General features: G+C 31.8%; 1 protein-coding gene across 12 annotated transcripts in view; it reads left to right on the top strand.

The window, feature by feature from the left end:
- bt (projectin protein bent) overlaps positions 1-26,603 on the top strand; it is a 278,571-nt gene that overhangs the window by 98,641 nt on the left and 153,327 nt on the right. For 5 of the 12 annotated variants that reach the window (XM_089649279.1, XM_089649276.1, XM_089649272.1 and 2 more), the window contains 12 exons: positions 330-455; positions 1,521-1,619; positions 2,366-2,419; positions 5,206-5,247; positions 5,390-5,452; positions 10,676-10,759; positions 14,160-14,330; positions 15,352-15,840; positions 16,191-16,289; positions 18,829-18,924; positions 20,565-20,762; positions 26,518-26,559. In XM_089649279.1, the coding sequence (XP_089505405.1) occupies positions 330-455; positions 1,521-1,619; positions 2,366-2,419; positions 5,206-5,247; positions 5,390-5,452; positions 10,676-10,759; positions 14,160-14,330; positions 15,352-15,840; positions 16,191-16,289; positions 18,829-18,924; positions 20,565-20,762; positions 26,518-26,559 (1,563 nt within the window). The remainder of the gene's footprint in view (positions 1-329; positions 456-1,520; positions 1,620-2,365; positions 2,420-5,205; positions 5,248-5,389; positions 5,453-10,675; positions 10,760-14,159; positions 14,331-15,351; positions 15,841-16,190; positions 16,290-18,828; positions 18,925-20,564; positions 20,763-26,517; positions 26,560-26,603) is intronic. The other 7 variants (XM_089649281.1, XM_089649278.1, XM_089649274.1 and 4 more) reach the window with 4 other exon arrangements.

The raw sequence follows: 26,603 nt of genomic DNA, 5'->3' as shown, positions 1-26,603 counted from the left end.
TTTTTAATTTTTTCAATGGTTAAATTTTGTTTGACACTGTCACAATTCGACGATTAGAGATCTATTTTGATTTTTTTAACAATTGACCAAATTTTACAAAGTGAAAATTGACGTTTTTCTGGGACCTTTCATATGTCAAAATCTTCAAAATGGCACCAATCTTTGAATAACAACGATATCCAGTATGAGGGGCAGTTAAAAAAACCGCCCCTTATAGAAATTCTTGTGACTTACATACATTAGAGTCAATGCTTATTTACACTATAATTGCATTTGTAATCTAACATTTTGTTGTTCTAACAAATAATTATTGTAATTAACAATGTCAGGATGATCGTCCTAAGACGGTGGACGAACTTGAGACTACTCCGACTATAACGGAAAAGAAGCAGAACGAGGTGACGCCTAGGGCAGAAGAGGCGAAGCCAGTTGCTAAATCTGTTTCCGCTCTGAAGGTATACATTCAAAACAAAATTAATTCGAATCACTGAACGGAAAACCGCTAGAATTGTAATGCAATGAGATTGATTACAAATCTTTTCACTAAAAGTAAGGAAAAATAGACCTTTCTTCTTGCATATGGACATGCACACAACACACTTGAATTGGTTTATTTTTTCAGTGATTTGATTCAGTGTATCCAAGTGAAAAAATCGGAACAAGTTGCCTTTTCTGCAAAATACTGCAATTAAATATTTAAAAAAAAATGTTGCAAGCTTCACAATTCTTGTCTTTTCTAATGGATACTTTTTAAAATTGTTAAAAAATGTATTTTCTTTGATAATTTAAAACATAACAGCTTCTTATTAAATGCCGCAATTGCTTATAATTAATCAAATCTACACAACTCTATTTACAGAACATTCAAAACACGTATAATAAAAAATACACTAAACCAGAAAAAAAGAAAACTAATAATTGTAAGGTCGTCGAAGTTAAAAAAAATGTAAAATGCAACAAAAAAAGGCATGAATTAATATTTGGTTTACAGATTTTTCAGCAGATTATTACTACGATTGAATTTTAAAAAATCTCTCTCTGTAATATGTTCTATTTTCTGCATTCTTACTTTCCACAGCATGCTTTATCTACAAACATATTTATGTTGGGGTGTTCGCAGAAAATCGAATGTTACACTGTGATCAAATAATGGCAATCAGCGCCATTGTGTTTGTTTGACATTTGAAAGGTGTTTGTTAAATGCAGATTCTGGGTCAATTTAAACTTTTTAACACATTTTGATGAGCACAGCTGTCACGTTGTTATGTTTGTGAGCTAATCACAATTTGGTGGAAGTTTGAAAATGTCTTACAATCATTGTTTAACGAGGACCTTTCAAATGTCTTGTTTTTTACATTAGAATTTTCGTGAAACACCACAGCATTACTGTTTTCTAATGCCTCTTTCTTTCAGCACGATATCAGCGAAAAAGCCTTTCTTGCATGCCGAGCGGATGAAATTGCTATCGTTTAATTTTGAGTTAATTAGTTAATTAACATTGTTTTACTGATTCTTCTTAGGAGCCTGAACCAGAGTTCGTGGACGACTACGAGAGACCAGTTCTTGAAAAGTATGAGAAGATTTCTCCTACAGCTATCACCAAGACAAAGGAGGAAAAGGTATTTATATTTTCTTTAACAAATATATATTTTTTTTCGATTTTAAAGAAAGGGTTTTTTATTAGATTTCATCAATTGTTCGATTTCGATTTTCTAGACCACAGAAAAGCTTATGAAATTGTTGTACCAAAGAACATTATTATGGACGGGTTGTTTCGGAGAATTTGAATAATTCATCAAATTTCAACGTTCATTTACGGGTTCCGTGAAAGTCCTATTCAAATTCTGTTTATATATCATTATAGGCTAGTTGCTTGACAGAACTGAAATAATAACAGAACTTAAAAATATCTTTCACAGAACTTGAAAATTAACTTTGAAATTTGATGAATTGTTCAAATTCTCCGAAACAACCCGTCCTTTGTGTACATTTGCTTTTTTGAATTTTTAAATTTATATTTTTAAAATTTAAATTAAAGCCGGTCCATAATTCTTTTCAATCTTTTTTGATTTTATATTGCATCATTTAATAATTGCAAACGTTGACTCTAAAATCATTAAAAATTTGTTTATTTTATGGCCTATATTTTAATATTATAAAATTTAATATGCAATACCTTTTGATTGAATTTTTGGTTGGGTATTTCGACATCAAATCCAAAACTGAATTTGGTATGAGAAATTTTGGTTCCTTTTATAATCATCAGCACCGGAACACGTGGAATTTTCTAATTCCATAAGGGAAAGCTTAAATAATGGGGAGTAATTGGCAGATTTTTATAAATATGTGTTTATTTATAAACTAGGTTTCTAAGACGGCCACGGCATCGGCAATGTCCGCCCAACGACTCGAAGTCAAGGTATTAACCAGAAAAACACTCGCACCTGTAAATAAATACCTATGCATTATGTACAAGCAAAGTTCCATACATTACCAAATACCTACATCACTTGCCGACTTGCTGTTATTGTTATTCGTAATAAATAACAGACACCAACAATAAAAACAAACAGAACATGTACAGAAAATGAATCTGAACTATTTCGCGATTATTACAAAATCTCACAGATTGAGATTTCTCACGGATTAAGATTTCACGGATTACGATTTTTCACAAATTAAGATTTTTTACAGAATAAGGTTTATTTCAGATCGAGGGTTAAAATTTCTCACGGATTAATATTTCGCATAAATTGACATTTCTCAAATATTAAGATTTCTTACGAAATAAGATTTACTTTAAATTAAGTATTATGTTAACTGTTAACATTTCTCACATATTATGATGTTTTCACAGATCATGATTTCTCACGGATTAACATTATCTCAGAATGATTTCTCACAGATTAATTAAATCGCTTTTTTTACTGTCTGCATTCAATGGGTGGAATTACTATTTTTTACTATTTATCTGAACTGTCCCTGTTAAATTGTGCCTCTCGGCCCATTTCAGCGTATGATCAAAAATAAATAAGTAAGGCCGATATGCTGAATTGGCGATTAAAGGTGACTGATAAAATATATTTTAATTTATAAACTAAATTTCAAAATGGCGCTAATCGACGATTTGATTATATGATCAAACGGTTAAAAGTTGCTTTGGGTATAAATAATTTTTAAAAATCAAAAATAATTATAAATAAAACAAATACACAAATCAGTTTTAAACGACGACGCACATATCATTGTAAATAAAAAAAAACAACTTTCAAACAATCATATCTGTTAATAAATATGTTTTTTATCGCTTTATGTATTATGTGTTTTATGTCTCTTTTCCCCAACACAGAAATTATCATATTTTTAATATTTGTTTTTTTTTTATATCATATAAAACTTTTTTTTCTGGCGCAGTTAAATCTCCCGAAATGTGAGATCTGATTAAAATGAAAAAATAATAAACAACACCTAAAATTTGAGACTTGGCGATATGACGCCAAAAGAACTGTTGCATATTTTTCAATATAATTAATATCCCGGGGAAGAAGTAAAGTTTTTTATTTAAATTAATTTGAACCAAAACATATCTCCTGTACTGAGAGAAACGATATATCTTCTTTATAAATGACAAACTTTTTGTACATAAATTGTTTTCTTGTGTGTTGCAATTATAACGTACGCCGATAGAAATATATTATCATTGTAATTAGTACGTTCGAAGGAAGTACAGAAACTTTCAACGTATAAAATATGTTTCCAGAACACTAGCGATTTATAGTAAAAATTAAACATGTTATGTTTTTAATAAATTGTTCTTGGTTGTCCACAAAAACATCTGAAAAATTGACCATTTATCCTATTAACGATTGGTTGATCAGATTGTCCCATTTCTCAGCCAATATTAGCTTTTTTTAATTCTTTTCTTTCATCATTCTTGTATTTCTGTATTTAAATTGTTTGTGAATACAAAAATCATTTAAAACTCTCCATACATAGGTTAATTGAAACAAATATATTATTATAAGCCGCTAAATTTGCTAAGAAATAATTGCAAATTTTGAAACTTTAATTTTGTCAAAGGAAGAGAAATTACGAAATTAGTCCAGAGTGTAAATAAATGTATTGCTTTAAAATATGGTATTTTCTTCAATTAATCTATTTTTCTCAATGTTTAATTTCTCTGTAACCTAGTTTGAAAACTGGTCATCATAAACGAAACAAATTGTAAAATGAAATTTTTCTCAAAGTTTGTACATTGCGTTTTTGTCGTGTACCCACGATTTTGATTGGTATTTCATAGTTACGTATGGTAGAATATTGGAAAGTGATGCATTTTAACCAGGAAAATGTATTAATTAACTTTGAAAGTTAAATACAGTTAATACTTTGCAGTTAAATACGGCTGTCGAAGCTGTATATATTTTTAATTAATTATTTATACCAAAAGATAGTGTGTGTTTTACCATGTACCTCTACAATCAGAAACAATGTATGATTTTGTAATAAATTTGAGATACGTATGATTAATTTTTTTTTTCATGGTCAATTTTTAAATTAATTTCGAACAACATTGAAAAATATCATCTTTATAATTTCTGATACAGAATCCGTTAGTTCTATTCCGGGACTATATTTATTTAAATATAAGCGTACTTTTTAGGGGCTTTCAAATAGGAATAGTGTATAAAATTATATACAATTTTATTAATTCTATACATTTCTTTTATTTTTAATCATAACCAATTTGCCCAAAAAAGTATATTTTGTATTTATTAAGTGATAAAATGAAGATGTCTACTGACTCGTTATAATTATTACTCTCATCGCTAGTGTATCTTATCATTATCACTAGTATCTTAGGCAATGGGGAGTATTCATTATTATGGTAGTTAATCCCAGAATTTCTGCATTAAAAATTATAAAAAAACGTGTGCAAAGTTTGCCGAAAATTCCCAATAACAGTTTTATCATGTTTTTTTTCGTGCTTAGTATTTTTATTGAAGAATCCTTTTTTATTAGGAATATGATTAATATGTTAGTTAGTCCCAGAACTTCTGCATAAATATGATAAAAATATGTGCAAACTTTGACGAAAATTCCAAATAACAGTTTTATCATGTTTTTGTTATGTGCTTAATATTTTTTATTGAAGAATCCTATTTTTATTGTAATATAATTGCACGAAACCTTTGTTTATATTTTCAGAGCGAAAGTAGACGCACTTCCGTTGCTACAACAGAAACCACGGTAACTAACACAAAAACAAATATATATATATATTATTTATAATAACTTGTTGTCTTGTGACTAGATATGATTATACTATAAGTTCAGTAAAAACGACAAAATAGACAAACAACCTAACCTAACCTAAAATAAATTATTTCAGACTACGGCTGATGGAAAGACAGAAAGCAGAAGAACTTCTGTTGTTCAGAATGCCGAAAGAAAGGTATACTATATTTTTTATTTTATCAAGAAAAGTATTCATGAGCGAATTTTTAAAAGTAATATTTTGAAAACGCTTTCTTAAAAACTTATTTAAATAGACAGAAAGGAATGAGTCAAAATAATTTAAAGCAAGTTGAGTGCTTGTACTTGGTTATTTAAAATTCATAACGATTCTATGATATTATATACAATTTTCGGCGCTCGTACCGCGAAACTTTGTGGGCGTGATTTCATGACAAATTTAACAAAAATCATTAGTGTCAAAAAAAAAGCTATGATTAGTTTCTAGTTTTTTTTTTCAGTTTATAAAACGTTCGTTTAAACACACCTTTATAAATATTATTTCTTCACGCTCGGTCGTTTGGATAATTGGAACATGTTTTAAAATGAATAACCGCTGCTTGTACTTAACGCATATCGTGCATTGAAAAAAAGTAAAGCTACGATTACACTACAATTTTTTTTGGATTATTAGAACTGCTTTGCTTTAAAAACTTTATTAGAATTTGTATTTAGGTTATCATAATTACCAACCCCCCAAAGTTTCACGGTATGAGCGAGGAACACAGTATATATATCGATGCCGGAAAGGCAAAAGGACGTAAGTGAAAATTTAGTAAAAAAATTGTTAATCTCACTGTTTTGATTAGAATTTTTGTCTGATCAAAACTGTATATTTAATATTATTTTTACTAAATTGTCGCTTATGCCCTTTTGCCTTTCCGGCTCTAATATTATTATATATTAATAGGTGTACACACTTAAAGCATTCGTTTGTTCTTTCCGCATTAAGATTCAAAGCATTTGGTCTCCAATACAAGAATCTTAGAGTATTAGAGAAGCTCTCTATGACAAATATGTAACAAAACTTTATTGTGATTATTTTATGAAATTGTTGAAAGTCTTCTTATCCATTCCAACCCACCTAACAAATATTTTCCCATAACCTAAACCTAATAATATGAACATTACTTAACACTTTGTTACACAATTGTTTTACACCAATTATCTACATGACACCAAGGACGATCTCAAGACTTCTACAATCATCCAAGGTCAGATAAACGAGGTTCCTGGAAAAGTAGAACCTGAAAAAGTTGACAAATTGAAGCCTGTCGTAAAGGTAGCACGACCCTGGAGTAGAAAGGTACAAGGAATACAAACAATAAATACAGCCTCCTCTACATACTGTCTGTCTTCTTGAAAACTACAACTTCTTGTTAACTTGTTCGTATTATATTCCGTTCGCACCATTTCTGCTGAAAACGTCGTTGTTCTATCTCACCAAATTAAAAGTATGTTTTCATAATATAATTTCATTAAATCACTATACGCGGATACAAGTCGTTTTTAGAGGCAAATACAAAAACAATCTTCATACAACTAAACAATTATTGAATATAAAAAGCTTTTCCAGAACTGTAGCTTGAATTTTCTGTACTAATTTTTACTTTTGCTTTTGGCGTTTTGAGTACTGTTACATTTCTCTTTTGGTAAGCCAATTTTTGTTAATAGTTTTGCAGTGCCCAAGATAGATTTCTGTGGCAGATGACACTGCAAGGCTGTTCGAAAAGTTGACATAAGTAGTAGAAAGAAGAAAAATCATATCACGGCTTATACATCAAAAATCAATGAAAATTGACCCAGAAATATTCTTATTATCAAATAAGAATGATTCGATTTATAAAAATGTAAATGAAAACTTACTTTTAACGATGGACTTTCTATTCTGGTAATGATTTGTAAAATATCTATGTCATTTGTCAGAATTTTTCAGACTTCTCTTTTCTGATTTTCCCTGGCATGATCTATGCATACCTACTACTGTTCTTCGTCTTCTGAACTGGAATATCTTTTACACATAACATCGTCTCTTCAAAGATAAATCGTGGTTACATTAAATTTGATTGATTCAAAAACTTTTCGATAATCTACGGATTAATTATTTTATTTGTTATTTAGGGACTATTGGATACTCTGTCATCTGGAAGAAATTAATATTAAGTAAATTGTAACTTAAGATTCTCCACGCTAGCGAACAATCTTTTGTAAAAGTATAGAGAAATCTATTATTCACACAAATATCTAAGTCACAAAATGTAAAAGAAAATCTAATACTCGTATAGTAGCTCTTTTTCTCTTACAAAAAGTGATGCATCTATCGAAATAATAGCAAAATGTTTGCAATTTTAATATATGGCTTCAAAATTGTAGATAGAATCTTGGATTGCGCAATAATTGTACGATAATTTGATTGTTACCACGGAGGAACGTTAATTTTTACAATGTATGTTAGTGTAATAATAATTTCTAAAATTTAAGCAAACCCAACCTCAATATTACGAAATTCAATTTTACTTACGATCGATGAGAAAGCAAAATTTATTTAGCATTCTAACTTTTTCTAAAATATTCCAATTACAATTTGTCAAATGTTTATTTTGTGACACCTTTTCCTTTCTCTTTTACAATTGTGAAACTTTATTTATTTTCAAACCTATTGAAAACATGTTACTACTATCAATGGGTTCTACTGTAAATTGTTTCTTTTATTAAAAAAATCTTTTGTTCATTTCATTTCTACTTTAAACCTAACTAATTTCTTTTAAATACTTTACACAATTTCAACTGCACATTTTGTAGAGTTTCTTTTGTAAAAAATATTTATTTTTTCCATTTTATTTCAAAGATGTAATTATATTTGAAATCTAACTATTCTCATATATATAATTTCACTAAAATCACTTTTCTCAACATGTGAACTGTACAATTTATGTTTTTACCAAAATTCGTCCATTTTTTAAAATATTATATGATTTTTACTAACAATTGTGAATTGTATTTTTCTAATTGTTCTTTTCAGCGTATGTAAGGAGATATCAGATCCAAACATTTTCATTTTAATGTTTAAAGTATATCTGATTCATTGCGAAATCTTTTTGGTTCTTCAAACATCACCAGTAATCTTTCATATAAACATCTACTTAATGAATTCCTATTTTAGTCAGTTTTTCTAAAAGCCGTTTTGTGTTCCTCCTCTTCTTGATCAAAAGATTTGGATAGTCTTACAATCTTAACCATCAGGGCCATTGTTGGATGATGCATCATGCAAAATCAGCCATAGCATTCAATAACTGTCCCGATGATGACACTGCAAGGATTTCCGAATCCTTAGCTTAAAAAGGAAGCGAAACACATCACACATGTTCGAGAGACCTTAGTAATTTTCTACTTTCTCTTCCTTTCTGATTCAAGGTTTCGGAACCAAAAAGGTTTCCATCACCAGGAAAGTTGTTAAATGATAGATAGTTCAATTTTAGTGAATAATTGTACTGATGTAGTGATTCTGTAAGGCTGTCTAAAACCTTGGTGAATTATGAGAAAGGCTTTATTGACGCTTTTAAAATTTTCAACACACTGATTTGACGATTTTCTGATTGTAAGAGTGTGTATATTCTGCATAAACATACATAACATAAGTTGTACTGCCCACAGTCATCTGTAATGGATACGTCCATGAACCAAGTTGAAGTAACCGCCAATGGCGAACCCGTGGATGAAAGTATTCCCGCGTGGAAACGAAAAATTGCGGCGGATAAGCTGACAAAGAAGGTACCTGCCAACTTAAAAAAAACAACAAATCCTTCTTTATTCTACTCTCTTCTCTTTCATTTTATATTTTTCTTTTAAAATATCAAATTTTTCAAATTCAATTGAAAAAACCTTTCTACAATAATTTGTTTTTAAATTTCTTATTATTTAATATATATATTATTATTTTTTTTTTGAAAATATTAGATTCTCGAATTTTCACATTTTTGGAAATTTAATTTTTCTACCCCATTAAAATCAAATAATTTTTTTTCTCGGCATATCTTTCAAAACTTTTTATTTCTTACAGTTTTTTTTTTCTTTATCATACGGTCATTTATGTTCTCTCCTATATTTTGATCTTACAGTCTTTCATTAACATACAAAATATATAATTTTATTCCTTATGAATAAAGTGAACAGATTCTATTTCAAATTTTCATATGAATGTAGTAATTTTTCGAACTCTTGATTGGTTATTATGTTATTCAAATACTGTGAGATTTGTTTTTCTGAACTATGTAAATAAATATAATATTCTCTCGCTTTTTTGTGTCGTCCCAAGTTTTCGTCTTTCGTTTCTCAACCGACTTTTAATTTCTATTGTTTCTGTTTGGTTTAATACTTTAGATATTCTTTATCTCTACTTGTCTTTCTTGTCTCTTTTATGCAATCGTTGTCCTTTCTACTCAACTGGATTCGTGTGAAACTCACCCAGAATGATTATAATCATATTCTTCTTCATTATGTATTTCTGCAGCTGTTTGTCTTTTTCCGTCTATATGTCTTTATATTCTGCTGCTACTGTCTCTTCATTCTCTATTGAATCTTTCCAATTTGAATTTTCTTGTGTTTGTCTCCTGCAACGTGTTTTGCAACATCTGTTTTCTGTAAATACCACATCTCTGCTGACTTATCTGGTAGATTACCTGTTTTAATATTTTAGAAAACTTGATCTTGTTCCTTGTTTATTGGTAAGTTGTCTGAAAGGACCAGTCTACAAGTGTTATTTGGATATCAGGGAAAACAAAGCATTTGAATTTTTCGTTCAGTTCAAAAACATCAAAATTACCATGGAAGAATATTATAAGAAGAAAAGATTCAAGCAAACAAAAGAATGCAAGAAAAAAATGGGGTCATGAAGCCTAGAAAATCAACAAAATGCATCAAGACATCAAGCAATCAGCAGTTGCAGTGATCAAGACTTGAAGACCTCAATGAATAAGGTGTAATTTAATATATAATTGAACCAATTCTAACCATCAATGCGATTCACACTCGTGCAAACTAATTTTGTTAAAAATATACCTCACTTTTTTTAGGATAAAAAGCCGTATTACGGATACTTCTTCTTGAACCAGCGTTGCGGACAGTCTTGTGATGTTTATCATCTTTGTAGATACTGCAAGGCTCTCTGAAATGTTTGATCGATATGGAGTAGAAAGCGCAACACGTCTTAATGCCAAAAAAGTAAAAACGCAAAATGTTTCTTGAGAAACTTAATTCATACCACACACAAAACTCTTTAAACTCAATTTTTGTCAAGAATTAAAAAATTAAACGCTAACAGGCTTTTGCTAACCAATGTTCTGCCTTTCTGTGATTGTTTTTATCTTTTGGGTGTTTTGAACAGGTCGAGAGTCAAAAGTTGGCAGTTAGCAAAACGGGGCTGATGGTCGAGGAGAAGGTGGAACAGGTCGCACTCAAAAAAGCTACGGTAAATATTCAATGTTTTTATAGAAATTATCTCTCGTCAAACAGATCTCCGGCTGCAAAAGCTCAATTTTGGAGTTAAAACACGATTTTATCATCAAAAATATATTTATTTTCTTGTAAGAACCTCAGCAAGCAAAGTAGTTACTTTGGAAACTATGGTATGGTTGGTAAACGTAAATTTTAATAGTTGTATTATCATTTATAACCTAAGTTTAATTTGCGTTTATAGATGTTTAATTATGTCCATGATTTTTTTAAATGGCCTACTGCCACTACTAATATTATTGTTACTTTAATTATTAATACTATCTTTTGTTTGCATTGTAAAAAATAAAATGAATTACACCAAATGGGGTGTGTTCTGCTAAGCAGTTGATTGGAAACATCTTAAGCATTGTTTCTGAATTGTAATTAGTTATTTTGTTTTGTTACGGTAAGTTTAAATAAACTGGCCGCTCTGCGATCGCCAAGAGTTGTCGTTTTGTGTCATGCTTTGGAATTGGTGGTATGGATGAAACTAATTGGATTTTTATCTGTTGGGTGTTCTGAACAGGCTAAATCCCCAGTCAAACTCGAGGACAAGATAGAAAAAGTTCAGCTTAAACACGCTACGGTAAATATTAAATACTTTCAGAGCATGTCCCTCGAAGTAAATTAAAAAGACAATGGACGGGATTTCTAAAAAATATAAAAAGTTAACTTTAATAGTTTATGAAAATTTGTATCCGAAAACATTCTAAATGTAAATTAGATTATTTCATGTTTTTATTGGTTAATTTGCAAAATTTAATTAAACAATTTAAGATTTCCATAGCACTGTTTTAGAAATAAGATACTTAGTATCAAAGACAGAACTGTGAAAATATGTATTAAATATTTTAAATATCTTCCATATTAAATTGGGCAAACCAAAAAAATATTTTTTACAAAGCTCTTAATGTATTAAGTTAATCAAATTTTGAAAATTTTTTGCCTTTCTTAAATATCTGATGGATTAATATTATTTTTTATTTGCTAAGTTGAAAAAAAAAACCGAATTCGACCATATGACACTGGAACATGTTGACCTTCTACCGATTCCGGTAATTACCACAAAACAACTTACTGTCTGTACCACCTCATTTTGTACCACTCTCTTTTAGTGTCGTAACATGGTCCAAGCAAATTGTTATAAAATATTCTACATGTAAATGTGCTTCCAATTACAGCAAATCGATACATGAAAGAAAAAGACTTCTTATAAACAACGATGAAAAATTGTTATTTTGTCTTTAGCCGATAAAAATTACTTCAAAATTTCGAAAATAAAATTATTTTATTTTTTCTGAAATTTCATTAAAAAAAAACAAATTTTGTGATACATATACATATGAACTAAATTATATATTAAATATGAATTTAATTTATTTTTTATTTCGTGAAGTATTTATGACAATCTGTTTGAAACTGTGTCCTCTTACATTCTGTTAAATGTTCTCCAATATATGTAATTGGTGTTATGTTTATAAAAGTGCACCTTTGATTTTTTCCAAACTATGTTCTTATGTTAAACATACATGAGTTTATAAATGTCTACTCTCGGAAATGTTTCTAAAATGTTTTAACTTTTAATTATTTTTCCAGAAAATATTTCCCAATATGTTTCTAATTCATTTTCTACCCTACGAATGAAGCTATGTTCAAACTTTTGTATACCTGGTAAATAAAAAATGTTTGCATCCTTTTTTTATTTGTTATTTTGAAATTTGTAATTAAAAACACATTCTTTATTGTTATCTAAATTATCACATGTTTCTTGTATAAAATATTTCTACCTAGTTAATAACGATGCACAAATTTTTGTAAAAAATAACAAAAACTTTCGTAATCTATATTGTATTTAAAACGTAAGTAAGTATTATTTTTTATACATTTGGCCTCAGAAATATTTTTCCTATTTGAAATTTAAAAAAAAATAATGCTTAAATACGACTTATTATAAGTTTATACCTTTTTGTATATTTGACCATTCCAACTGCATATTTTATATATTTTTTAAATGTTTTATTTTTTAAACCATGTACAAATTTCCATTTCAAATATCAAAAGCTTTTGATAAGTCTTTCTTTGCTGATGGCTGTGCTACAAACTTCTCTGGATGACCTTAATTTTATCTTCTCCTTGTGGAAACTACCCAGAAACAAAAAAAGTAAACTTAAAAAAGTGAAATTTTCTAAAAAGGCAAATATTAAAAAAAAAACTCAACAATTTACAGATTCACCAGCAATGATTACAAATTTAATAAAGGAATACTTTTGCCAGGAAAAACAACAACGCTGAACGACGATAATATAATTTGAAACAATATCTAATATCAAATATATCACGAGATTATGATATAATATAATTTATGTGGCGCAGAGATATCATATTATGCAAGACTTAAATAATAAATATTAAAAAAGATCGGATTGAAAAAAATATACGAATTATTTTCTATAATTGGACAAGAATGCAGTCAGTGTTAAAAGCCAGCAAAATAACATGAAAGGAAAAAAAATATATGTTGAAGAATTCCATACTACAAAATCCAAACTACACGACCGAGAAACAAGGAATCCAAGCAACAAGGGCTTTCTGTATATACTCTACCGTCTCTCTTCGTTTGACTAACCTCACTTCTTCTCTATGTTTCTCTTCCTGTCTTGGATCATCGACTCTTTCTTCTTCGTGTTTGTGGCGTCTGCGTCTCTTCAATCTGTCTGCTCTTCTACAAGTTGAAGAAACGACTTTAAAACTAAACATTGTATGATTTTACCTTGCAGCCAGTTACGCAAATATACGTAGGAGATGATTTCACGAAGGTTCAATTAAAGGTGAGATGTGAACCTAGAGTTCAGTTTACTGTTCTATGTGTTTTTACACTCTTGTGCTCTTCGTCTTTTACTGTCTTAAGTTCTTCTCCACATAGTATTAAGTATTTTCCATTGAAATGTTTAACTATTAAAGGTAGAGTATGGTTGCGTTTTTTATAACTTATTTTCGTTATTACGTCTTTTTATGTTAACTTTTTAAAATCACCCAAAATTTATGTACTGGATTTATGATTACTTCTAATGGTTTACTTTCTAATAATGTTTTGAACGATCAAGTCTTAAACTCTATTCCTGACTTATTAATCATTTTTGAAAATGTTGACTTTAATTGAATTAATCTTCTATACCTTTTCTAATTTCATCATTTTTCTTAAGACCGATTCTAACTGTGCAAATTTAATATTGGTCCAAAATTTTGCTTATTTTCATATTTTATTGCGTAAAAGCCGTTGTGGCTTTTTACGCAATTATCAAATGATCGAAAATTACAATATTTTTTCACTTTTTTGAAGTAAACTAATATTTTTAAATTGCTGCGTTATTTAGAAAGTCACTCCGGAAGAGAGAGCCGCCAAGGAGAAGGCGAGGTTAGCAAAGGCTGAGGAACTCAAGCTAAAGGTGGAGCCCGAGTTTGTGGATGACTACGAGAGGCCAGTCCTTGAGAAGTACGAAAAGGTGTCTCCCACTCCGCTCACCAAGCAGAAGGCAGAGAAGAAGGTAGGATCTCATAACTAAGTCAGGATGAAGAATAAAAGATATCGGTCATCTTCATGACATCCAGATTTTGAATGGCGGTAGGGTTTTTTAATGAAAGTAAAGTGAAAGTAAAGCACTTACAAAAATAGCAGTAGGTACTTGCAAATGGTCAAAGTAAAGAGCAAAAAATGATTCATGGATCACCTTCATGAAATCTAATGTTTTATTATGTATGAATGAAAGAACACGGTATATTTGCTAGGAAGATTTGTAAAAAAATGTTGTGTTCTGGCCTTTACAGTGGAAAGAATACTGAATGGCAGTGACTTAAAAGACAGTAAAGGAAAAATTGTTTGGGTCACTTTTCTGATATCCACGTATGTTTTACAATACAGTATAATTCATCCTATAGAATGCGATGGATTTATTCGTGTAAGGATCGTCGAATGAATGAAGGTTTTTACGATTAATAGAATTAATTGACGAATATATACTGTTTGAGTTTGGTATCATGAAAAATCTTGAAGAATTTGATGAATGATTAATTAAACTTGATTACAATTTAGTTATTGCAAGTGTATGCAAATCAAAAAGATATATTATAAGTTATTTGAACAATTTAATCTTATTTCTCTCTTATGTAGAAATCTCTGAATAATAATGTGGTATCTAACAACTTGTGAAATAATTTCACCTTTCATAAAACTTCTTTTCTTTCAGAAGATCTTATTGTCTGTATTAAAAAAAACTACTTTTCAGTAATACATATTGTTTCTAAAACTGTGTAGCTAACAATATAAATAGTAACTATTGATTTACTTTTAAAACGCTTTTATATTGTATTTTGTAGATACAATAACTGTGAATAACGCTTTAGTATATTTTTTTATAAATAACATTTGTTACACAAATTACACTGTTTTACACAAAGGTATTACCAAACATTCAACATCAAGGGTCAAGAAAAATATAATTTATGATTTCTATGCATTATAGCTATGTGGAGTTGATATTTTTTTAATCCATTGGCGGTTTGATACAGGTTAATGAAACTAAAGTGAATGTCAAAGAAGCTACGGCTCTGCAAGTTGAAGATGTTAATAAACCATCTTACCAAAGGGGAACAAGGAAAGTAAACGAACCCGAAGAAACACCAGATCCGCTGAAATTTTCTAAGAAACCCAGAGAAGAAACTCCAAAGGCTCTGGAACCAGAATCTGGTCTTAAATCCTTCAAACAAAAGCCTCTAGAACCAGAACCTGACCCTTCAATGATCAAACTGAAGCCGTTTGAGATTGAGGCTTTGAAAAAAATAGAACCCATTTCAAAGCCCAAACTTGAGACTCCAATAATTGGTGAACTAATTGCACCAAAACAGGAGAACGGATATAAACCAGAGCTGGCAAAGCTTGTGGAACCAGAAACCAAACCCAAATTTGAAATTCCTAAGCTTTTAGAACCCGAGACTAAACCCAAGCTATCACCACCTAAGCTAATCGAACCCGTCAAAGATTCTAAACCGGCTAATAAGGTATTAATGGTCTCACTATATAAAAATGAAATGACTTCAGATCGTCTTTACAGTTTTAGTTTGTCCCTAAAAAGTTCTATTCAGTTTGTTGCACGTTAGAATTGTTATGCTTTAAAGAATTCTTCTCATAATTATATAAAATTCCTTTCACCACGTTCTATACAATATTTTGGTGTTGTATAAAGCCGTCCATGGAGGAAGTTAAGTAATTTTGTTTAAGACAGACGAAAAGAAATATAAATAGTTGTTCACACCATAGCTGCAGCAATATACAACTCCAAATATGTTCATCTATGTTTTGTACTTGGTTATATTTCAAACACAGTCTTATATGTTTTGTTTGTGTTCAGGATGACATTCCCAAAATTGTTTTCGAAACACCAAAGATCGAAGTGGAAACAAAACCCAATGTCCCAATTATACCCACATTGAAAACAGATTCAAATAAGGTACAAACAAAACCAATCGTGCATCGAATTATTTTTTTTTACCTGTCTTGTTTGCTCGTCTTTTTGGAAGCAGTGTCTCAATATTCGACTCAGTAAACACTTACAAATTATAAATTTCTTCTCTCCTCAAGCTTGTATGATTTTTTTCTACAATTTGTACCACTCCAATTATTGCTAAGTTTACAAAAACTTTCGTCATCTAAATGTATCCGTTTTAAAACAAAATCCTTCATTCGTCTTTTTCAAATTTCTCTAATTTTTTTGTTTTTTTTTTCCACCATCTGTATTTATTTTATTATTATTTTAAACCACCACACAAAATACACATTCAAAACTATAAAAAAGAGACACTGCTAAACGAAAGACTAATCTAGAGTTATTTTTATAATTTTCTTGCATAACGCGCACGAAATTACTGCATTTCGACAAATTTTCAATGATTGGCATTTTGCAAAGCGCATCCCTCTAAGAAATAAACAGCTGCATTTGAAAACCGCACGAATTGCATCCGGAGAATTACATAAGATATAACAATACTTGCAACAGAACCGATAAGATAATTAAACGAGCCTTGACGAGCCAGTAATCCATCTAAACCAAGAATGATCACCAATTTGATTCTGCGCATACCATATCATATCAAACCTTACCAAAACATATCATTAGCATGAACAAAACTGTCATCTCGCAGCGAGTTAGAAAGCTCACCCACAAATTTCTGTTTCCCTTATCATTAATAAATACTTTCATCCAAGGATGTGGTGTTTGCCTTCACATTGTCCAGTATTCTAAATAAATGAGATCTCCTTTAAAGCAGTGTAGACTATTTCGTCTTTAAAGCCTTTCTGATCGTAGGCTATCTTCGATCTTGCTCCAATCTACTATCTACAGTGGTCTGCTTCTGAGTCGCATTTACTGGGGCCTCCAATTTTCGAAATTCGATCATCTGTAATAATGTTTTCCACATGATAAGTCAAATTTTTCAGACCTACAGATTGTTGTATGCTGATGATGCGGTGCTGATTGCTAACAGAATAGAAGATCTCCAATTTTCTCGTGTCTAGGATAAACGAAGTATGTACGAAGAATGAGTTAATGATGAATGTAAGTAAGTCTAAAGTAATGGTGTTTGAAAGAGAGAGTACGAAAACAGTGTGCAATATAGTTGTGAATGAGGAATACTTCGAGCAAGTGGATGAATTTGTGTATTGGGAGTATGTTTACGAGAGATGGGAAGGCTGAAAAAGATATTGAACGAAGGGTAAATGCAGGTAACTTCATTAATGGAGGACTGTAGTTGGAACGTAGTTGGCGCTAACAAAAAAAATGTCCAAAGAAGCGAAGCTAGCAGTCCGCATTGGAGTGCTGGTACCTATCCTGATGTACGGAAATGAGGCATGGAACTGGCAGAGAGAGGATGAAAGTAGATTGAATGCTGTAGAAATGTGATCCCTGAGGCGTATGTATGGTAAACCATGTACGATCGTGTGAGAAATGTGGAGATCCGCAAAGAGTTCAAGGCTGATGCAAGCGTAATGAGTAAGATCAAGAAAGGGACGCTTAGATGGTTTGGGCATGTAGAGCGAATGAGCGAAGAAAGAAAGAGTGTAAGGAGGATATACGATGCAAAAGGGAATGGTAGCATAAGTTGGGGACGCCCTAGGAAGACATGGCACGATCAAGTGAATGAGATACTCGGGCCATGTCAAGAGTCAGAATAATAGAAGAGTATGCATGAGACACTGTATGAATGTGAATGAGGCAATGAGTTTGTGCCAAAACCGAGTTGTTTGGCGGTCCATCCTCTCTGCCTACCCCTGCGGAGAAACGGCGTGATGGTTAGTTAGTTAGTTACGATAGTTTTACAGGTATCAAAGTCACACTCCTCTTAAATTGATCACTACCATCAACCATTCATTGATCATTTATCGTGCATGTATTTATCACCATACACTATAGCTTGAAACTACTTGCTTGAAACGAAATTACGGAACATAATTGATTGCATCCCGACTGCTGACGTTCACTGAGATCGCAGGACTGTGCTGTCAGTAATGCCTAAGGATTAATAGGAAGACTCTAGGAGCCTAGCGACAACTACTCACACGCACGACTCACAACTGGAAAGCAAGGCTGATTATCAATATTTGGCTTCAAATAGTAGGAATGTTCACACCCCTTCGGTTTTACAATTGGACTTCAATAAAATGTCACCCATCAAAATCTCCATCAAATGCCGAAATCTGTTAAGCAGCCATGACGAAAGAAAACCGTTATTATATACAAGTTCCTTCGTGGTTTCGTCTGTGGTAGTTTTTGTGATCTTCCGTTCGATGGTAGTATTTTCAATGAGACATTTTTAAAGTTCGATTGTGAGTTAAAGTGGTGGGAAACCAAATTTGGCGGCAGAACTGATTGGCTTCAAACGATGGCTGTCGACGCTACGCACGTATCGTGAAGATTAATGGCTGACTGCTTCAAGAAAATTGACAAAAGTCGATGATGTCTCAAGTCCCGTTCTTCTTCTCCCAAAACGCAGGATGACATAATAGATGTATTCGATACTGGAGATGGCGACGAACAGATTTACAGGAAACTGCCCAACTTGTGGAAGCGAGACATGGATGAAGACGAGGTATTGCAAATTAAACAAACAACAAAATATTATTATTTATCATTCTTAGGAAGAAGAAAAGTTATTTTAAATTGGTAAGGAAGCACTAAAACATGACGCTAAATATGGAATGTTCTGATTTGCTAAAATATTGAGACTTGTTATAATTAAACTCAATCAAACAAACTTTGTTTTACACCACTAAACGTATGCGTCCTCCGGTTTTGTGAGGTCCTCTTTATACGTTATTTTGATATTAGTAGTAAAGTCCCTTCAGGAGTTTAAAGTTCATCAGGGTTATCATTGAGCATTTAGCAATTTATTTTCTCAAGGTTCCACAACATGTTCTTTGTTGCAACTTCGGGTTTGTCTCACAAACCCTTTAAATAAAAAAAAACTTTGGGGTCAACAGAGTACTTTGGACATTGTTTTGAGATAGATATCAATTAGCTCTGAATATTATTAGTAGGCGGTAGGAGTGATTCTGAGCCTCGTCCTTGAGGTTACAATCGTACGTGTTATATTCTCAATCTCTGCATTATCAACAACTTTGTGCCATCCATAGGACATTGGCACCATTGTTCAATGGGCATCAGTACATCCTCTTTACATTTCTAACGGATATTGGTGCTTTCAGTGATGGGTTCTTCCAAAACTGGTTGCCAGTAGACAATGGTGGTTTTTAACAAAGACTTAATTTAATCTAATCATTCAGACAATTATTTTTGGTAAATTTTTGACAATCAAATAGCGGCAGAGAGGTTCCATATTTTACGTTCAGTTAACATACAACACAAGAACACAACATATTCATTTGTGATGTATCTATTAATTTTCCTCTTTGTATTTCCCTTTTCTGTCTTCTACCTCAACTTCTTGCTATGTTATATGTTTTGTCCATTTGTAAAAATCTTACCTTTTTGTTTTGTAAATACTTACTTGGTAACCTTATGTGTTTCAATGTAACGAGATTGAAAATTGAGTTTACGCGAATGTTGAATGTGTTGAACTGTGTCGTTCATTTTTATGAAGTTATTGTAGATGATTCAAGTTTAAAGTTTTTTTTTTAAATATTCACAAAATTTGTTTATATACAAACTCTCTTTTCTGCCGCATCTCCTGCACGAGAAATATAATATTTTGAAGATTATCAAACTGGAACAGAAAATTGCTAAAACACTTTTATGCATACATCAGTTAAATATTAAGCTTAAAATGGTGGAAAAAATCTGACGAAGTGATATCTTAATCCAGAATTTGAAAACATCTGATTGAATGAAAATTTGATTTCCGCGCATCTTTGCTTTTGTCTTGTTAAATTTAAATATTAAAAAAACGGCTTCATTATATCAAATTTGAAGAAGACAAGGTTGTGATGAAACTGGTTGGCACGGAGAAAAATGATTATTACTAATTTATTAACAATCGATAAGATACGGCCTGTAATCCTATTTTTAACCGGATTACCAATAATTTGAATAGTTTTTTTAATAAATAAGCAGTACTCATTTTTCTCCGTGTATACAATAATGTTTCACTATAGATCAAAAAAGAGTTGAATTTGTAACTATTACATTTTCAAATCCAGTTTGATAGTCTTCACCACACATTAAAATCCACGTTCAAATGAACTCACCCGCTTGCTTGTGACATGAATCTAGGAGTTGGAGAAACCCAAGGTTCCGGAGATCAAGGCGCCTGAGGTGGCGCTCCCCAAGATTGAGGTGATCCGCGAAAAGACCCCTACTCCAGAGCTCAGGAAGACTTCACTGGCACCTGCTCCAGTGGGAAGAAGGGGATCGCTCATTCCTCCTCCGGAAGAAGGAGGCAGGAGGCCTTCTTTGATCATCAGCGATGAGGTAGGAATCAATTTTAACTTGTTTGACCTATCATTGTTAAACTACTTTATTTGTACATTTTGATTTGTCGAGAGGACTAGGTTTTGATCCTTATAGTAAAACAGTCAGTAATTTAACTGTCAATAATCTTTGATTTGACCATTTTGATCTGTCAGAGGACAAGTTTTTTTTATCCTTTGAGACCAATCAGTAACTTTACGTTTATAAATGAGTTAGGAATTAATTAAAAATATTTGACTTATCGTTGAAACCTCTATTTGTACATTTTGATCAGTCGGGAGGACTGAGTTTTGTTCCTTGTGGTATACCAGTCAGTATTTCAAATGTTTTATTGTACTACTTGTGGTAGACCAATAATGATTAATTGGAATTCAACCAAGTTGAAAATGAGGTAGAAATAAATTTTAATTTAACAAGGACTACGTTGAGATCGTTGTGGTAATCCATAGAATTTAACGATTTGGCATCTGTTATTATTTTGCCACTAAACTGAAATTAAAATATATTAAAAATTGTCTTAAAGGGTTATTTGATCTCTGGTAAAAAAAACTGTCTTCTAACATCTCAAATTATGATCGTATTCTAAATCTAATAAATGTATAGTTTTACCCAAGTAGACTCAGTATCTTTCGTTATTTTGTACATTATATCTTTTATATAAGTATCTCCCACCGTGTAAAATTAATGTGTTTTTTTTAGAACCCTCTCAGTATCTTAGATTAATTTTTTTGTTTTAATCAAAAAAATCCTACGTATCTTATTATTTATTGGTCCAACCATTAAAGTAACTATTGGAACTCCTGGAACATAAATTTACTCGATCGAGGAACTTACACTACACCAAAAATTCTATCATTTGACTTAATTTAAAATCAAGAACTACATCCAGTAAATTAATGTTCTACTATATTATGATATTATTATGTATTTTAGAGCACAAATATAAATGTAGCACTCAAACACAAAACACAAATGCCTGTTGCCCCAAAATAGTCGTAGAAATGACGTTAAAACTTATACCAAAAATGCAATATTGATTTTACAAAAATTTTGGTGTAAGTAACTTCATTGATAATTTTTTGATTTGACTTAGATGAACCCTAATATTAATACCTACATAATGTTCCCCTCTCCAAAACAGTGTGTTTTCATAGTTGTTACATGTAGAAAGATCAAATAGAAATACTTGTATTTGACTTGTGTTTTTGTTCCCCTAGTGTAGGAATTTACAATACAACAACTGCACAAAATGCCTTTGAATACGAAATAAATCAAATCGGAATGGCGTAATGAATGAACATAAAAATGGTAAATCTTTCGAGGTTGTAAAAAAATCAAAGAGAGTAAGGGGTTTCAAAGGAAAGCTTAGTTTTCATAAGCAATTAGTTCATGTTCATTATTTTTCTTGTGCAGAGCTTTATCGTAGCCCTTTGTATATATTTTATTTGTATTCCAAGGCATTTGATCAATAATGATTCGCACAATGACGCACACAACCCTTCCCATGTGACATGCAAATATCGACCTTCCTTTCCCGCAGGCCTTTAGGAAATTAAGACCCGGAGAGTACGTGGAAGAGAAAAAGGTAATCCCAGCTGCCAAGATGCCAGCCGGGTCCAATTTGGCCGCCGGATCCACTTTTTGTTATGTTCAGGCTGCGATGGTCCCAGCACTCGGACGGAATGGCTGCTAGAATCCATTAATCATGATATCTCTTACAGAGTTCTAATTGCACAGGGAATGCGCTGGTCTGAGGCGGATGACTGTTGGTTGGTGTTGGATGTGTTGGTTGATGTTGGTGTTATCACATTCCATGCTTTACAAGCGACGCTCACGCTTAGCGTATGTCTCGGACAGCGGTGACGTCATCCATGGCTGTTTATGCATGATTTTATGTAAATCGTCACCATGTTGGCATGTCCTGGCTCTCGTCATGTCACGCCGCATGAAACTCATATAGATAATTAAACGTACTATTTCGTGTTGTTTGATTTTTGAGGACGCGAGGCAATTTTTTTTACTAGACAGCCTTGCTGTCCACACTGCAACGGCAGTCGAGGAGGATCTCCACTTTCCCGATTCATTACAAGGACCAAATTTGTCCCTTTAGTAATCAGTTCTCACTTCAAGGCACTCAAGACTCTTTTTAAATACACAATAGCTACTATTTAAATTTACTGTAAGGACATATATGTGGAGACTTATGTCAAAACCCTTTAAAACCAGATAAAACCTCTTACATTTAACATTAAAGGGAGTCAACTATTTTGACACTGTAGCACTGTTACACAAGTAAACCTTCATTTTTCACACCCTTCCCTGATGGTGGAAACTGAAAGAATGTTGGAAACATTAGCTCAAACAAAGACACTGGAGAGCAATACAGCGCAATAATCTAAAACTCAAATAACATGATAATATTGTCCGTTAAATTTTGTGAATGATATTGTACTATTTTTGGTTAAAAAAGCACATAATGATGGCAAACGTGAATTTAAAATAACTCTAGTTCTATCAAAATCTAGATCATTTTAGTGTGTTATTATCCGTAGTTCATTTTGATCAAAGTTCCCTTATTAAAAGCTTACTTAGTTAATAATAAGTATCATTATAACTTTCACGTTAAATTTGTAATTTATATTATACACATTTATTAGTCATTTAAATAGATTTTTTTCTGTGAAATTTTTGAAGGTTTTTTAAATTAAATTTCCTTTGAAAATAAATAGTTTAACCTTCTCAGATGTTTGATTGTAAATTGCCTGAACATGTTGCATGACTAAACTGCCTATGGAATATTATTATTGAAGTTATTGTGACATTGGACTATGAATAAATGAATTAATGACTGAAACGCTTGATTGCGTCGCTTGTAAGGCATGGAAAACACAACCCTTTCTAAATAGCACTTTCTAAATACACGAGGTGTCGCTGTCAACGTTTGTTTTAATGTTAATTATAATACTATGAAAGCTCTAGCGACAGGTATCTACGTAATACTCATTTCCCTAGAAGATTAAATATGAACCAGAAATGATCCGCTTGCAACACTACAAACAATTCAAAAATTTAGAACTTCCGCGTGTTTTAAAATTATTCTTATTCGGTAAAAGTTCAACTACAATATCCGAAGTACGAGAAATTTCTCGAGGTCAAAAGATTGAAGGCAAAGTAATGGGGAAAAGGATGTTTGGGCAAATATGGTCACTACATTCCTGCAATATTGTGATTTTAAAATTTATTTGAGAACCTAAGTAAAACTGGTTTTCCAATATTCTTAATTTGGAAATGATTTGAGATTTTCTCGGCCAAAGGTGATTGAAATGATTCATTTTTGGGATATCATGCCGTGTGGCGCTACCCCCTCCTTTAACCAAAGTTTTGGATAGCATCAAGGTAGATGTGTGACACTTGTTAATGATGGTTGCACATCTGAAACGTTGGATAAAAAAGGAAGCGGATAGTAATAAAAATAATTCTTAATTCCTTCGTTTTGTGAATGTGACTCTTCTGTGGTCTTTCTGGACCTTTTTGGTCATCAATTATACCATAATTTTCAATTGCCTGCTTTTTTTGAGCCCTTATTTGGACATTATTGGACACCGATGTGCAATTTTTGGACCACCGTGGAAATATTTTAGATTTTTAATAAATTCTTTGGATATTTCAAAAATGCGGATCAAACAATTTATTTATAAAATAGTTATATTAAATAACTTAGATACCTGTCAGTAGTGCTTTTATATCACAACGATGATTAATCAATAATCCACAAGTACTTGAATAACTCCGAATGCCGCAAGGTGGCATGTCTGGCTGGGGAGGCAGTGCTTGGGAATGTTTGGCAGGATATGTCGTCTCCGCACTCTGGATGGATTGCAGCAGCATCGTATTACCAGAATCTTGGCAAACATCATTAATAAGTGTACCTAACCTACAAATATAATAATACAATACATATCAACGGTCAAATGTCACAAGAGGAAAAGTATAAAGATAAATAATGTAAGACAATTATGGCATAGAGATCGTCAAAGCTTTGATGTTCTTATCAAAGTGCTCGGTGGTTTGAAAGCATCCACGTTCACACAATTATCAAGCGTCTTCGTGGATTATGTTGGGGGCTTAAAGTTTTAAAACACACTTGTTGTTTGTCAATTTAAATACAAATTTTAGTTATGTATATTTAAAATCTTTATATTATGTGTGATTTGTTCTGCACGGATACTGTGTTTTCTAACTCAGATACATTCATAATTATTACAATTTGAAAACTGTCACTTAAGACAATTAGTCAACTATTTTGGACAAACAATATATATTTGTTTGTACTCCATTCAGTAGGGCGTATACCTTTAGGGATACTGTCTTAATGTATACCACAAGTATCTGTTTTTGTATCTTTTAAAATATTTTAAATAGAGTTTCAGGTGTAAAAAACACATTAATTGGCAAAGGATGTTGACCACGAATTTTAAATTCAGTGTTCAGATCTTAGACCCTGACTGTCAGGAAAATTAATTGAGATCATGAAATCGAATAGGTAAGAAAGAGTAGCTCGAGTTTTAACCTTAGTAAACAAGTTGAAGCCATTTTCAAAAAGATTTTATTCTTGGTGAGAGATTTTTTCTCTCTGATTTGGCTATACTCGACATCACTCGGGCAATCTTTCAGATTTGGAATCCGTTTGATGATTTCACTATATTTATCTTTGGGACACAGACGTCAGGTGGGAATGCGATGTTGTTCTGTCTGTGTTTCAATGGAATAACGTCGTTGATCCCCTTGGTAATGGACCACACCAGGAGACTTGCCAAACGCGTCCCCGATATTTGTAAACGATGTGTGCGCCGCGATTTTGATGTGGTTTTCTTCAATGTTATTGGGGATGACTTATTGAAACTTACTAACCTCATTTTAATATTAATCATCGACCAAAATTGTCCCTGTAAAAACATTTATCTTTTTTGTTTTCTGCGACTCTCTGTTTCATATTTTCATTGAGAGTTTTTGATATTATCTCAGTCAATAATTCAACATCGACTGTTGTTTTTGGTTCCCCAAGTTCTTTTTAAAGTAATATCATCACTTTAATCACTATTAAAAGCATTTCCTATGAGGACATTAGTAACTTTGTGTGGAGTTGATACAACCTTCTACAGAGTTCTGGTAGGATTTATTTGGGATTCTTATAAACTTAAAGTAGGTACGTGAGACGTATATAACCCGTGATATGTTCACATCAACCCACTTAATATTTTCCTCGTGTAACATTTGATCGTTGAGACAACACTAATTTAAGTGCAAACTTTATTAAAAAAAAGATTAACCATATGTCTCGGAATGCCAACATTTCGTTCCGCACCAAGTCACTGGACAAATGTTTCATAATAAAATATAATGTTTGTTTATCTGTGTGCATCAAAACGTGGGAAATGTCTGTCTTGATACTTGTTATGCAGTATTAATCCATCAACATGTTATGTATCTATTGCAATATGCCTATAATTGTTTATTACTTGTATGTTTGCCTGTTAAAATTAAGTGAGCGAAATTCCGGTTGCCATTTGAAAGTGGCCATTTGTTGATTCCACCTGGTCACTTTTCGATTCCATGTGGCCATCTGTTGATTCCATGTGGTCACTTGATGATTTCGTATGGCCATTTTTTGATTCCATGTGGTCATTTGTTGTACAATCTTGACAATGTCGTGATGTTCGATTGTTTTCTTTTCTCTATCTTTCGCGAACTACAGAGCTGCAAATTGAGGCCCGGAGAAATGTTAGATGATAAAAAGGTGAGGACTCGAGGCTTGGCTTAAATATGGGATTTCCAGTTCCA

Source organism: Hesperophylax consimilis, chromosome 29 (genome assembly GCF_061612785.1).
Source record: "Hesperophylax consimilis isolate HC1 chromosome 29, BYU_Hcon_1.0, whole genome shotgun sequence".
In the NCBI taxonomy this organism is placed as follows: Eukaryota; Metazoa; Arthropoda; class Insecta; order Trichoptera; family Limnephilidae; genus Hesperophylax; species Hesperophylax consimilis.
This window is presented reverse-complemented; position numbering and strand designations above follow the sequence as displayed.